This window comes from Capricornis sumatraensis, chromosome 7 (genome assembly GCF_032405125.1).
Source record: "Capricornis sumatraensis isolate serow.1 chromosome 7, serow.2, whole genome shotgun sequence".
NCBI lineage: Eukaryota > Metazoa > Chordata > Mammalia > Artiodactyla > Bovidae > Capricornis > Capricornis sumatraensis.
In genome coordinates this window covers 107173740-107189605 of record NC_091075.1, presented here as the reverse complement: position 1 = coordinate 107189605, position 15866 = coordinate 107173740, and the positions used below count along the sequence as shown (strand labels likewise).

Here is a 15866-nt window from a genome sequence, read left to right as displayed (position 1 = left end):
GTGTGGATCCTGTCTTCCACTGGTCTTGGCAAGGCCAAGTAGCCTTCTCTGAAAAGAACACTTATTTCTATAGTCAACTCAAAGTACTAATAGCTGAAAACAGAAACTATTCCGAAGTTTATACTAACAAAACCCACAAGAAAGCTATAAAAATATTTTATTTAAATATTAAGAAAAAAATTACACATACTTAAAATGATTAAAAGTTCCTATGTTAAACAAACACTAAAAACCCAATAATTTACACAGTGATAAAATCCCAAGTTGGGAAAACACAAATCCTTTCAATTGGTCCTCCCCCTAACAAAACTATTATCAAAATGAAATTTTATAGGAATTGCTGAAGTTGGATTAAAGGCACATGACACTATCACACCTTTAAATACACAGCCAGTCACTTCATACAATGAACTGTTGCCCTTAAATGCTCTATAATACTGGAGTATAGTATGCATCTCTATGAAAATTTGTTTAAATTTTTACACCAACAGTTTCTCCAATGATCCAAACAGATTAACATTGCAAATTAAGTTATTCCTGTCTTGAATAGAATACTTTGAGTCTGAAAAATTCGCTAATCACTTGAGTTTAGAAATATGCAAATGAAATATAATTTATTCTGATTTCAACTATAAAGTTATAAAGTTAAAATTCTTCCAAGGAAACCATTCACTTTGTAGGATGCAAAAACACACTGTAGCTTCACCATTGTATCTGTAGTGCCTTCAGCTAGCAGGATGTTAATCACTGACACGCCCTTCCCCCTGAAAGAAAAACCAAATGAGACAACCTATCTTAGACTGTTGGATTTAATATTTCAAAGCACAGTTCAATCTCCCCGTCTACAACACACTGTGGCTCTCTTACCCGGTATAATTTGATGTGAGCAGTAAATCAAAAGCATAGAATTAGCATCTCTTGCACACTTTTTCGGTAAATAAGAAGGCATAGTCTTCTGTTACTCGATTCACAATCTAGTGTTTTTTCTAAACTATATTTATAATTCCCAAAAACGTGGAAACAGTCAATACTGAACAGCCAGAGAGTCAAAGAAGAGAGGCTCAGAGGAGGGAACGTTTTTGTGGCAATAGGTCAACACGGACAGAAGCCGGACTGTGAGAGTCCAAACGGTCCCAGACACAGCACAACATGTGGAGGTGACTCCGCACAGTGGTATGTGTGTGCGAGCAACTATTTTCAGACAGATGACCAATGAGAGGACAGCCATTTCTCCTTTACCTGGTTACAGGGACTTTCCTTACAAACTCCAAAGGGAGAACACTCTGTGAGCTGAAATGTCAGTCATTTGCACCCCAGTAACTGAGCATATTAACTTTTACTTCTCTGGGCCCCAGTTTTATACTTGTAAATGGACACATGGAGTACATTTCCTCTGAGTTCTGACATCAGCCACATGAACAGAGGACTGCCTTTTTACCAAGCCCCTGAGCATTCAGAGAGTAAGGGCTCTCAGGACATTCTTATTTAGTAAATGAGTTATCTGACAACCAGCAAACAGACCCCACTGTGAGGTGGCAGGCCCAGGGATGCAGTGGTCTGTGGGGAGGCAGAAATTCTATAACTTGGAAGGAAAAGGCTGATGTGCCATCCATCAGACTTTTATGTGGCAATCAGGACAATTAGAAAACACACCTTTTTTCTCAATTGGGTAAAACTGCCCATTAATCCTATACTTCCATTAACTAAGAGTGATCCAGGCTTCCCAGATGGTGCAGTGGTAAAGAATCCACCTGCCAATGCAGAAGAGGCAGGTTTGATCCCTGGGTCAAGAAGATCCCCTCGAGTAGGAAATGGCAACCCACTCCAGGATTCTTGCCTGGAAAATTCCATGGACGGAGGAGCCTGGTGGGTTACAGTCCATGGGGTCATAAAGAGTCGGACACAACTGAGCTACTGAAGATGCATGCAAGAATGATCTAGCTAAGAGTCATCTGCATAGAAGCTGATGGAAGTCGGCCACGATAGAAAATGGACTAACGTGTGAACTTATCTATAGTGGAAGGTACCCTCTTCATGAGATCTTGGACGGGCGGGGTGACTTCTCTAAGAAGCAGCCACTTAGAACTAAATAATGCAAAAGGGAAGGGATCACAGTCCCTTTCATTCCAGAGTTCCATGGGCAACAGCTTGGTGCAAACATGGCTGAAATAATCCACTCGTCTGTTACTGCTATGCCTACCTGTGGCTCAGCTGGTAAAGAATCCACCTGCAGTGCAGGAGACCTGGGTTCGATCCCTGGGTTGGGAAGAACCCCTGGAGAAGGGAAAGGCTACCCACTCCAGTATTCTGGTCTGGAGAATTCCATGGAGTGTATAGCCCATGGGGTCGTGAAAAGTCGGGCACAACTGAGCAACTTTCACTTTCACTGAAAGCTGTCAGGAGAGACTATTTCCTTATTAGAATTACAATTTCAGAAATCTTACCTTTAGAAGTCATCCAAGGAGTGAGGTCAACATTACAACCCCCATAAACTGGGTAAACAGCAGCAGTGGAGTGAAAAATGACCACACGTGCCATAAAGCAACATTGAAGCTGAAAAGGACAAAAAAACCACACCGCTGACAACTGTGGCTGTTCTCTATGCAAATACACTGCACTGCAGATTCTAGATTTAGAAGACTCACTTTCTACCCAGGCTGGGAAAGTTCATTCAGCTGGTAACTTTACTTGTATATATACAGCTTCTCAGATATGTGATTTAGGCAATACTGGAAATATCACAACCTGTTCACAAAGTACTTGGAACTGGAATCACGAAAGCTCATCTAATGAGCACTGGGCTGGCTCAACGGAGACATCAGTCTCTTAAAGTTAAGTGTCTGTGAAGGAACATGAAATAAAATGACCATAGCCTGGTGTTACAATCTCACACACCACCAAAATATCACGAGAAAAAAAAAAAAAAGATGCTTATTTTCCTATTAGAAATAGACTGAAAAACATTTATAAGCTGCTATTAAATTTTCCATTGAGAAAAACACTATTCCTGTCACCAAGGTAAGAATAAAATACTTTCTAAAGTGCAAATGATTTTTATAGACTGCATTTTTTAAGAGTTAAAGCTAATGAAGGAAAATTATAGTCAATTAAGTGTTTCAGAGAGTTGATGATTAATATATAACACTTTGACAAGTAGAAATTTAAATAACTATAATCCTACTGTGCTAAAAATAAAGTAACATTCTTGGGGGTGATGTTAGCCTTCTTAAGAAATTGTTGAATAACACACCTGTCTACACTTGTTCCTGAAGAGTTAATAATAACATCACAATGTAACATGTCAAAAATCCATAAACTTCAACTACATAAAATAAATCACAGAAAAATTACATTTACACTGAATACTGGAAAAGACCCTGAAGCTAAGAAAGACTGAAGGCAAAAGGAGATGGGGGCGGCAGAGGATGAGATAGTTAGATGGTATCAGTGACTCAATGGACATGAGTATGACCAAACTCTGGCAGACAGTGAAGGACAGGGAAGCCTGGAGTGCTGCAGTCTACGGGGTCACAAAGAGTTGGACACCACTTAGCAACTGAACAGCAACAAATGTACAAAGGTGTGTGGTTTTCCCCAAACTAAAATTCCATTAATATAAAGGGAGGAAAAAATCCTAAAAGGCCATACACCATGTTCAATATAGTTTTCTCACTGGCTGGCAGGAACCATGGGATTTACTTCCTTTGTGTTTTTCTGTAATTTACAGATTTTTCTTTAATGAGAAAGTTATAAAATACTTTTATAAACATAAAAAAACCATCTTATTCATTGACAACGTACTAGTTTATGAAAAGGGATATTCAGTTCTGTTCAGTTCTCAGTCGTGTCCGACTCTTTGCAACCACATGAATCGCAGCACGCCAGGCCTCCCTGTCCATCACCAACTCCCAGAGTTCACTCACACTCATGGCCATCAAGTCAGTGATGTCATCCAGCCATCTCATCCTCTGTCGTCCCCTTCTCCTCCTGCCCCCAATCCTTCCCAGAATAACAGTCTTTTCCAATGAGTAATTCTTCGCATGAGGTAGCCAAAGTACTGCAGTTTCAGCTTTAGCATCAGTCCTTCCAAAGAACATCCAGCACTGATCTCCTTTACAGTGGACTGGTTGGATTTCCTTGCAGTCCAAGGGACTCTCAAGAGTTTTCTCCAACACCACAGTTCAAAAGCATCAATTTCTTGGCCCCTCAGCTTTCTTCACAGTCTAACTCTCACATCCATACATGACCACAGGAAAAACCATAGCCTTGACTAGACGGACCTTTGTTGGCAAAGTAATGTCTCTGCTTCTTAATATGCTATCTAGGTTGGTCATAACTTTCCTTCCAAGGAGTAAGTGTCTTTTAATTTCATGGCTGCAATCACCACCTGCAGTGATTTTGGAGCCCAAAAAAATAAAGTCTGACACTGTCTCCACTGTTTCCCCATCTATTTGCCATGAAGTGATGGGACCGGATGCCATGATCTTCGTTTTCTGAATGTTGAGCTTTAAGCCAACTTTTTCACTCCCCACTTTTACTTTCATTAAGAGGCTTTTTAGTTCCTCTTCACTTTCTGCCATAAGAGTGGTGTCATCTGCATATCTGAGGTTATTGATATTTCTCCCAGCAATCTTGATTCCAGCTTGTGCTTCTTCCAGCCTAGTGTTTCTCACGATGTACTCTGCATAGAAGTTAAATAACAGGGTGACAATATACAGCCTTGACGTATTCCTTTTCCTATCTGGAACCAGTCTGTTGTTCCATGTCCAGTTCTAACTGTTGCTTCCTGACCTGCATATAGGTTTCTCAAGAGGCAGGTTAGCTGGTCTGGTATTCCCATCTTTTTCAGAATTTTCCACAGTTTATTGTGATCCACACAGTCAAAGGCTTTGGCATAGTCAATAAAGCAGAAATAGATGTTTTTCTGGAACTCTCTTGCTTTTTCCATGATCCAGCGGATGTTGGCAATTTGATCTCTGGTTCCTCTGCCTTTTCTAAAACCAGCTTGAACATCTGGAAGTTCATGGTTCACGTATTGCTGAAGCCTGGCTTGGAGAATTTTGACCATTACTTTACTAGCGTGTGAGATGAATGCAATTGTGTGGTAGTTTGAGCATTCTTTGGCATTGCCTTTCTTTGGGACTGGAATGAAAACTGACCTTTTCCAGTCCTGTGGCCACTGCTGAGTTTTCCAAATTTGCTGGCATATTGAGTGCAGCACTTTCACAGCATCATCTTTCAGGATTTGAAATAGCTCAAGTGGAACTTCATCCCCTCCACTAGCTTTGTTTGTAGTGATGCTTTCTAAGGCCCACTTGACTTTACATTGTAGGATGTCTGGCTCTAGGTGAGTGATCACACCATCCTGATGATCTGGGTCATGAAGATCTTCTTTGTAGAGTTCAGAGTTCTTCTGTGTATTCTTGCCACCTTTTCTTAATATCTTCTGCCTCCGTTAGGTCCTTACCATTTCTGTCCTTTATCGAGCCCATCTTTGCATGAAATGTTCCCTTGGTATCTCTAATTTTCTTAAAGAGATCTCTAGTCTTTCCCATTCTGTTGTTTTCCTCTATTTCTTTGCATTGATTGCTGAGGAAGGCTTTCTTATCTCTCCTTGCTATTCTTTGGAACTCTGTATTCAGATGCTTATATCTTTCCTTTTCTCCTTTGTTTTTCACTTATCTTCTTTTCACAGCTATTTGTAAGGCCTCGCTAGACAGCCATTTTGCTTTTTTGTGTTTCTTTTCCATGGGGATGGTCTTGATCCCTGTTTCCTGTACAATGTCATGAACCTCCATCCATAGTTCATCAGGCACTCTATCAGATCTAGGCCCTTAAATCTATTTCTCACTGCCACTGTATAATGGTAAGGGATATGATTTAGGTCATACCTGAATGGTCTAGTGGTTTTCCCTACTTTCTTCAATTTAAGTCTGAATTTGGCAATAAGGAGTTCATGATCTGAGCCACAGTCAGCTCCTGGTCTTGTTTTTGCTGACTGTATAGAGCTTCTTCATCTTTGGCTGCAAAGAATATAATCAATCTGATTTCGGTGTTGACCATATGGTGATGTCCATGTGTAGCATCTTCTCTTGTGTTGTTGGAAAAGGGTGTTTGCTATGACCAGTGCATTCTCTTGGCAAAACTCTATTAGCCTTTGCCCTGCTTCATTCCATATTCTAATGCCAAATTTGCCTGTTACCCCAGGTGTTTCTTGACCTCATACTTTTGCACTCTGAGAGGAGCTACCCCATGCCCGAGGTCAGGGACGGTGGCCGAGAAGAGCAACCCCACGTCCAAGGAGCAGTGGCTGCGTGGGCACAGGAAGGCCGAGAGGAGCTACTCCACGTTCAAGGTCAGGAGGGGTGGCCGTGAGGAGATACCCCTCATCCAAAGTAAGGAGCAGTGGCTACGCTTTGCTGGAGCAGCCGTGAAGAGATACCCCACATCCAAGGTAAGAGAAACACAAGTAAGACGGTAGGTGTTGCAAGAGAGCATCAGAGGGCAGACACACTGAAACCATAATCACAGAAAACTAGCGAATCTGATCATACGGACCACAGCCTTGTCTAACTCAATGAAACTAAGCCATGCTGTGTGGGGCCACCCAAGACGGGCGGGTCATGTTGAAGAGGTCTGACAGAATGTGGTCCACTGGAGAAGGGAATGGCAAACCACTTCAGTATTCTTGCCTTGAGAACCCCATGAACAGTATGAAAAGGGATATTAATTGTGGCATTTTTAATAACAGCAAAAGAATTTTTTAAAGAAATAAAGCTGGTTAAATAAATCATGCTATGTCCATGCAGTGATAACCACGTAACCATAAAAATAATGAACCACATCTACACGCACCAAAACGGAAGAAATACAAACTCAGTGTAAAAAGGAGATCACTTTGGACAACAGTTTGGCACTATTTACTGAAGTTGGAGGAATGCATACCCAGTAGGCCAACGATTTCCCTTCTAGAGAGACCTATATATACATATGTATGCGTGTACACAGACGCCCAACAGAATTATACAGAGGCACGCATACAAGAATGTCTTGTATACGTCTCGAACAACTTACTTAACAGCATCACAGATGATAACCTCAAACTGGAAACAATCCAAATTCTATCAAGAGCAGAATGGATCTATTGGAATTCAGTTATAGGACGGAATGCTGAACAGCAATGAAAATGAGCAACTGTTACGCACAACAATACAGAGGAATCATACACCGTGTAGCATGTAACAGCCAAGGATAAAAGAACACATACTACAGCAACCCATCTCTATAGAGTTCAAAAAAACGGACACAACAAAAAAAGTAAAAGTTCTGAAGAGATGCAAAAGAAAGGAACTACCAGGAAGGTGGGGTCAGTGTCCTCCTGTGGGCAGGAAGGAAGAGGGAATGACTGGGGCAGGGGGGCAGGGGAGGGGTTACAGTTCTTCTGCCCTCGTGAGGGTTTACACAAAGGCTCACTGCATGATAATTCTCTCAGCCATACAATTTACATTCTTCCACTTTTCTGTATTAAACTTCACAATGAAAGTGATTTTAAAAGCAAAATGCAAAATATATATAGCATGTCACCATTTGTATTTTAAATTGCTATATAAGTAAAGAAAGACACTACTGAAAAGAGAAATCAGAGACTACTTTCTCATTATTCCTTTTTTCCCCCTGTTGAATTCTGTACCATGTATATCACTACTCGATCAAACAATCTTTATTCTTATTAGTCATTCCAAAGGTAACTCACCAAATTCCTGCTACAATAAAAGTAGCGGTTGTAATGGGTATCAGTGCTGGATACTTGATATCATAATCTTCAATTCCACGATACCACTCCAGATAGACGATGCAGAAAAACGCAATCGACACGCTGATGAGCAGCAAGGCACTGCCGAGGAGAAACCAACTGTAGAGACAAAGTAACACCCTTCCGTCAGCCGCTCATACGTCATCTCTCAGGCCCAAGGGCAGAGAGTCTTTTCTGACACATCTCCAGTGTGACACAGGACAGCTGCTGGCTAACCATACCAATGGCAGCAATCCCGTTCCTAACAGTGTGTGTACCTGACGAAGGTTTTGTAAGCTCTTTGCATACAGGCAGTCTGAATTGGGAGACCTGTGCCATCCACGGGGGGACAGCTTGGTTTTTCGTGCTCTGCACCCTTTTCCTGGCTGTACCTGTGTCTGGTGTCCCACCAGCCAGCTGTGACTCAGCCCTGCTACTAGAGCAAGGAAGTGTCTTTACGATTCTTCGGATCAAGCCCGTGTTCTGCAATTTTGCTCCCAACTGTGTGCACATAACTTGGGTGTAGACAATATAAACTACTTATAAAGGCTCTTCAGTTCCCTGAAGCTGGCCTAGACATTCAGTGACTATTAAGCAAATATGGACACAAAATTAAAATGATTTATTTTTTAAAGTGCTGAATGACAGCACTTAGCACATCAGGGATCTTTAAAGTTTTCATTAATAGACAAGATACCTATTTCTAAGAAGGTGTCAACTGGGGAAGGGGCACACAGGGACCCCGTTACTCAATCCCAGGTTTCAGAAGATCTAGGTCTAGTAGGAAATGGGCGAGAAATACGGGAGTGATACGCAAGAAAGGATGAAAAAGGAAGGCTTTAAACACACACGCACACACACACACACACACTCTTTCATAAACTAACCAACCAAAAAAGAACCCTTGTTACGGTAGTGCATTTTCTTTAAAAATACAGGAAAAACAGCAGTTTCTGGTTGTTTCTGAAGCTTTGAGTGTGAGATTAATAAATATTTCAACAGATACCATCAACTTCTCCAAGTCAGGCAGGGTTTCTTGGAATACTGAAAATCAGTTTGGAAGGAGTTAAACTGCCTGTCATAAAAGACTTCTAAATGAAACCCTCCCGTTCCTAGACTATCTCCCAGTACTCCCCCAAGGGGCAATGGCTTTTTCCTCCTTCCAACTCCATCCAAGACCTGGCTCAGTGTATGTGGGGAACCCTCATCAGTCCCGGCCAGTCACCGGGATGTGGCCAGATCTGGAAAATCAGAGGAAAAAACCCTTTTCGAGGAAGCAGAAGGCAGCCTCCACGGACCACCTCTGGGCAGCGCTCTCACGCCTTGGCTGCTCCAACTCCCCGCGAACTGAGGCCTTAGCCAAGAACACAACGCTGTTCAAAGTTCTCAGCCTCTGAGTGGGTGTTTCTGTCTCTTTTCCTCTAAGATGACACTTATTCAAGGACAGACCTATGACTTCCACTTCCTTTTCATGCCCCACTGCCCTGGTCTGGCGGTTGAGTCAGGTTCTGCCACACACCTGGGCATGCCTCTTACTCCTGCAGGCGCCCCCAAACATCTCACAGTGGAAGGAGCTATTCCTCACCTCCCATCTCCCTTAACTGCTAATACTTAGTATTCTCTTATGTAAGGATATAGAAGGACACAAATAGATAAATACTCTCATCTTTCCTAAAACCTCAAAGACACCCACCTCATGAGCTTGGCGCACAGTTGTGATAGCTGGATGGTAAAGAAGGTAGAACACCGAAGAACTGATGCCTTTCAACTGTGCAGCTGGAGAAAACTCCTGAGAGGCCCCTGGACGGCAAGGAGCTCAAACCAGTTGATCTTAAGGGAACTCAACCCTAAATACTCCTTGGAAGGACTGATGTTGAAACTCCAGGATATTGGTCATCTGATGCCAACAGCTGACTCACTGGAAAAGTCCCTGATGCTAGGAAAGATTGAGGGCAGAAGGAGAAGAGGGTGTCAGAGGATGAGATGGCTGGACGGCATCACAGATGCAATGGACATGAACCAGGACAAACTTCAGGAGATGGTGAGGGACAGAGAGGCCTAGTGTGCTGCAGTCCATGGGGTCGCAAAGAGTCAGACATAACTGGGTAACTCAACAACAACCCTAGGTTGGGCAAGACGAGGCGCCCCTTCAAGGCACTCCTATGTCATCCCACACACACTCATACACTAACACAGTACATACCACGTGACCTGTTCATCTATCACAGCCTAAAATGAACTGGTGGAGGGTGAGAAATGTGCCTTGTTCATCACTGGCACCAAAATTGGACACACTTCAGGTTCTCGTTAAATATTTAGTGAACGAAGGGGCAGCTGATACGAGTGGTGTTTGAAGTGAATGTTCCCTCTTTTTCCAGCCAACTGAGAGACAAAGGAGCCAGGCTGATGAAGATCAAGTGTCAGCTTTTTTTTTTTTTTTAACTAATGGAGCTATGGAAAGAAGATGGCTTTGGTGAACGGTCACAGAGTGCTTCCTCACACTGAAACCCAGGAATAGACAGACTTAGCCACTGGCTTCAAGACACAGTGAAAACCTAGAGACCTTCTCATCTTAGTGTTGCCCCACGAAACGATGGTGCAGGGATTTCCCTGGTGGTCAGTTGTTAGGAATCCTCCTTCCAATGCAGGAGACACAGGTTCAATCCCTGGTCAGGGGACTAAGATCAAACACGCCTCAGGGCAACTGAGCCGCTGCACCACAACTACTCAGCACAAGTCCCTAGAGCCTGTGCTCGCCAACAAGAGAGGCCACACATAGAGAGAAGCCCCCACGCACCGCAACTGAAGAAAGCCGTGCACCACACCGCAACGAAACCTCAGGGCAGCCAAAATAAAAAACAATTAAAACTCTAATTTAAAAAAAAAAATTTAAGAAAAAGAGATCCAAAAATACTAAAACAAACAACAACAAAAACTATGGCACAGACAAGCATCCCAGAATCTGCTTCCTGTGAGCAGCTGGCTCTGAAGAGAAAGAAGGGGCTGAGTTACAAGTCTGGTTCTCATCCCAAACCCCATCAGGAGGTCCAGCACCTCCCAGGGAAGGAGCAGTGATGGGGCAGGACGGGGAAGCAGTGATGGGGAGTGTTCGGGGAAAGCCCCTGCTTGTGGAGATAAGGAAAGTGAACAAGCTCTCTCCCTCCCACAGTTTACATCAACCCCCACCCCTGCTGTCCCCTGGCTGCCTGCTCCCTCACTCTCCACAGGCGCCCCTCCAGCAGTCACTGCCCCTCCTGAAGGCCTTGACAGAGAAAAACCATATGCCCCCATCCCCAGTGAAAACACCTGATCGGCAGTCCTGTCTGCACCTTTCTGGCCTCACTGAGGTGTGTGTGTGCCAGTCACTTAGCCGTGTCTGACTCTTTGGGACCTCATGGACTGTAGCCCACCAGGCTCCTCTGTCCATGGAATTCTCCAGGTTAAGAATGCTGAAGTGGGTTGCCATTCCCTTCTCCAGGGGTTATTCCCAACCCAGGAGTTGAACCCAGGTCTCCTGCATTGCAGGCAGATTCTTTACCATCTGAGCCACCAGGGAAGTCTTACTGATACTTCCAGACAAGTACACTTGCTCTCTAAGAGAACCACCCGTCCCGATGGAGCTCTAACGCTCACCAACACCTCCCCACCTTTTTCCGTTATCTAGGGGCCTCCAGAACACTCTCAAACATTCAGTGAAGACTCAGGAGGGTGATCAACAACCTTTCCCGCCCAACCGCCCCCACACCCACCATCAGCTCCTGAAAGAGATCTCAATTTACGTGAATGATGGACTAATTGACATCCTGCCGCACTTCTTGCACCAGTGAACTCAACTCTAGCTCAATCACAGCCTGTACATGTACCTCACTGGCCATTAACTACTCTCTAAAAAGGAGCTCTGAGACCTGATTCTCACCCACCACAGTTCTCATTCCTTCCTCCCAAGGCTTGTGGCTCTGATCTCCTAAACACCTTTAGTCATTCTCTCTCCATGTTTTACAAATGATTAGGTCCTTCTTCGGAGAAGGCAATGGCACCCCACTCCAGTACTCTTGCCTGGAAAATCCCACGAATGGAGCCTGGTAGGCTGCAGTCCATGGGATCGCAAAGAGTCAGACACAACTGAGCGACTTCACTTTCACTTTTCACTTTCATGCATTGGAGAAGGAAATGGAAACCCACTCCAGTGTTCTTGCCTGGAGAATCCCAGGGACGGGGGAGCCTGGTGGGCTGCCGTCTATGGGGTCGCACAGAGTCGGACACGACTGAAGCGACTTAGCAGCAGCAGCAGCAGGTCCTTCTTAAATTCACTGCCTTCTTCATCCTACAAAACGTCTAGGCTGAAAAGGCCCACTGAAATAATGTCCACTCTGTTGTACATGCCCAGGATGTGCACTCTTTCTCAACTTTGTATCACCAGCCCCTCCGACACCCTGGCTGGCAGAAAGCAGGTGCTTACTAAGAGTCTAACAAAACATAATGTGAAAAAATAAGAGCCATCAAGTTTTCTTACCTACTGGTGTGGAAGTTTTCTTTAACAGTTTGAAAGAAGTCAACATAATAGGTAACAACAATGGATGCCAAAATCCAGAACCCAGAATGGATATTAAGTCTTGGAAGAGGTTTCTCCTTGTTCTCAACAGCTGTAGAGGTTTCTGCAAATAAGGGAGATTTCAACTGATCAAGTAACCATTAGCTTCACAGGAAAAACTACACCTATTTCAAGTCAAATAAAATAACTTCCTAGAGCTTTCTAACAGCCAGATTCTCTATTAGAGTATCAATTTCTTCTGTAAAACCACCAAAATAGGTTTATATTTTTGGAAATAATAGGAGCTGCTATAAAACTTGTTCAGTATTATCAACTTTTTTCCACCAAATCAATTTTGGAGCTAAATTTACTTAAACAGTCTTTTGGAAATAATGCTATCCTGTAGCGTAGGAATTTTCACGTTGTGCTTCATATATTGCCTAGGAAAGTGATTATTCCTGTTAATTCAGAAAAATGCAAGTGACAAACATTAGAACACAAAATGGACTTTGATTTTCCAAAAACACTACTTACAAACACTACATATCTACTTGTTTTAAACAAACACAACCTTTGAGGCACCTCAAAAGTGGAAAGGTCACACTGGAGGTACAGTTCCAACACCACACTGTCTAGACTACTGATGGACAAGTCAAATTCCTTCCACCGGGGACCTGATCTGAAAGAACAACTGGCTGGCTCTGGGTCAAATGGGGTCGAACAAGTTCCCCAGGTGACTGATATACCCGCTCTCCCAGTTCATGTGAGAACCACTGGTATGCATCCGAGGTTCCTGACTTTAGCTGACCATCAGAATTCCCCGGCGCCTTACTCATAATACAATTTCTGGGAAACATCCTCAAAATTTATAAACCAGAAAGTCTGATCATGAAGTTTTCTGTGTTTATTTTTTAAAGGTAATAAATACAGAACGTTTTAACATCATACAGGACAAAAAAACATCTAAGATGTAATCTCTTTCGATCCTTAACCCCAGTTCCCCAGCCCAAAGCAATTACCAGCATCAAAGTCTATTGAGTTCCTGCATATTCTATGCATCTACAGGAGGGCATACACCGCATGTTATCTGGGTTGAACCCAAGCGGTGGTATATCATACTTTGTTCGGCGCCTCCCTTTGAAAATTACCCACATTGGTACATAAAGTCGGCCTGCTGTGTGACGTACGGATATCCAAGAGTATTTAACTAGCTCCCTGCTGACGGACAATTAGATGCTTCCAGTCGTTCGCTATAACTAGCAATAGCAATGCGGAGATGAAACACTTTGCACGCACATACGTCCTTGTGTACTGCTACAAATATGCTTCTTTTCCTAAGAGACACAACTAGTGGAAATTTTTTTTATTTTAATGGATACTGCCAAATAGGTGTTAAACCAGCTCTCCAGGGAATCCTGAAGCGCAGCTGAGATGAAGATGCGGAAGGCTACCTGACCTCTAACGCTCTTTTACGATACTTAAATACCTAACTTGCAAAACTACTTGGTAAGCCTTGATAAAAACAAATCCCAGTCCCTCCGGAATGGGTGGGCCTGCGGGAGGTCGGCGGGGCCGGCCGTTTCCTGGCGCCTTGCCTACGGGAACCTCGAGGCGGCTCGAAGCGTGCCCGGGGAAGCGCCTCACCCGGCCTGGGGTAGCCTTCGTGTTCCAGTGGGACCTCCGCGTCGGGCGGGAACAAGTACCGCCGCCGCAGCTGTTCCCGAGCCCGTAGAGCATCCATCTTGGCACCACCCAGAAACGGGGCGGAAGTGACGTTAACCTCCCCGGAACTTCCTGTAGCGACATCCGGGCGGAAGGAGGGGGTTCCCGTCTATGAAAAGTGGAGACTATGTTGTCTTCTAGGTTTTAGTTGGTAAGAACGTAGGGTAGCGTTGGCTTCGCTGTCTCCGTGCTCAAATTTGCGAACAGGATTTGAATTTCGAAACTTTGACCTTTCTCAAACGAAAGACGCTCCGTTTATTCCTAGCTACGGAAGCCCAGAAGGATCAAACTTAACAGGCCGGCGGATGCGCGCGGGCGGGACTGTCGGTCCCTGCCTTGGTACTTGACTGCGTCCCGCTCTCTGCATCCGGGAGCCCTCCGTGGCTCCCCTGTGCCAGTAGCGTCTCAACCCGTCAGCTTCTTTCCTCCTCAGGAATCGCCCAGCTAGACTTGAAAGGGTTGGAGAACGCCCAGGAGGAGGGAAGGACCGCTGGGCCGGGGCCGGGGCCGGGAGCCTGCGGTGGAGCCGGGGCCGGGGCCGGGAGCCTGCGGTGGAGCCTGGGCCTGGCACTGACCGCTTGGACGGACTCCGGGCAAGAAGTAAAAACTTTTCTGAGCCTGTTTGCTCTTCTGTACCATGGGGATTATACCTGCTTCATGGATATATTTGGAGGTTTAAATATGAAGCACCTGTGTGTGGTTTGTGTTATCTCCCTTCTTAGGACTTTTGTGAGAAATTGCCCCCAGTCAGGATCGTGGAAGCTAAACCGGTGGTTGTTCAGTCACTAAGTCGTGTCCGACTCCTTGCGACCCCACGGATTGCAGTATGTCAGGCTCCTCTGTCCTTCACTGTCTCCTGAAGTTTGCTCAAACTCATGTACATGGTATTTGGCCAGGAACCCACCATTTCCCATCAGTCATGCTCATAAACTGAAAAAGGCTCTTGCCACAAATTCACAAGTTTTACTCCATCAATAGTCCTGTTCACAGGACTTCCCTGGCAGTCCAGTGGTTAAGACTCTGCCTTCCAATGCCAGGGACATGGGGTTCCATTCCTGGCAAGGGAACTGAGATCCTACATGCCCCAGCAGTATGGCCAATAAATAAAATTTAAAAAAGATTTCAAAGGCAAATACATAAAGTTATAGTTATGAGTTGTAAAAAATCAAGCAAAAGAATTAATCCTGTTTACTAGTCTCCTGCCTCCTTGCTACCCTGTCATTTGTTGAGAAATTTTGTTCTTAACCCTTCCAACCTTTGCTGAGCACCTACCATCTGTTTCTGCTAAGTCTCTTCAGTCGTGTAGGACTTTGTGCGACCCCATGGACTGCAGCCTACCAGGCTCCTCTGTCCATGGGATTTTCCAGGCAAGAGTACTGGAGTGGGATGCCATTGCCTTCTCCGTAAGGAACCCTTAGGCACCTTGCTAGACAATGGAGATAAGATGGATAAGACATGAGGTTGCACTTGAGCAGCTCCTTGGGCTAAAAATGACCACAGAGACTTACTACAGTAGAGAGCAGTTTATATAAATGTGTGGAAGCATTTTATTCATTCAGTCAACAAACGTTTTCTGAGCAGCTACATCTGCTAAAATGCTGAGGACAGAGGTAAGTTAGATCTAGTGGAGGAGAAAATTTCCATACAAGGCCATGACAGAGATATTGTATACGGGCTGAATAAAGGGCTTCCCTGGTGGTTCAGATGGTAAAGAATCTGCCTGCAATGTGGGAGACCCGAGTTTGATTCCTGGGTCGGGAAGATTCCCTGGAGAAGGAACTGGCAACCCACTCCCCTATTCTTGCCTGAAGAATCCCATGG

The 15866-nt window shown here is 44.4% G+C and overlaps 1 protein-coding gene across 1 annotated transcript; it reads right to left on the bottom strand.

Moving 5' to 3' along the window:
• Positions 1 to 202: 202 nt before the first annotated feature.
• On the bottom strand, positions 203 to 14069 carry TMEM128 (transmembrane protein 128). Its single transcript, XM_068975587.1, has 5 exons — positions 13968 to 14069; positions 12306 to 12447; positions 7754 to 7912; positions 2445 to 2553; positions 203 to 764 (listed from the first exon to the last, which is right to left on the bottom strand). The coding sequence occupies exons 1-4, from the start codon at positions 14062 to 14064 to the stop codon at positions 2454 to 2456; spliced, it is 498 nt and encodes a 165-aa protein (XP_068831688.1). The 5' UTR covers positions 14065 to 14069; the 3' UTR covers positions 203 to 764; positions 2445 to 2453.
• Between the last annotated feature and the right edge of the window lie 1797 nt (positions 14070 to 15866).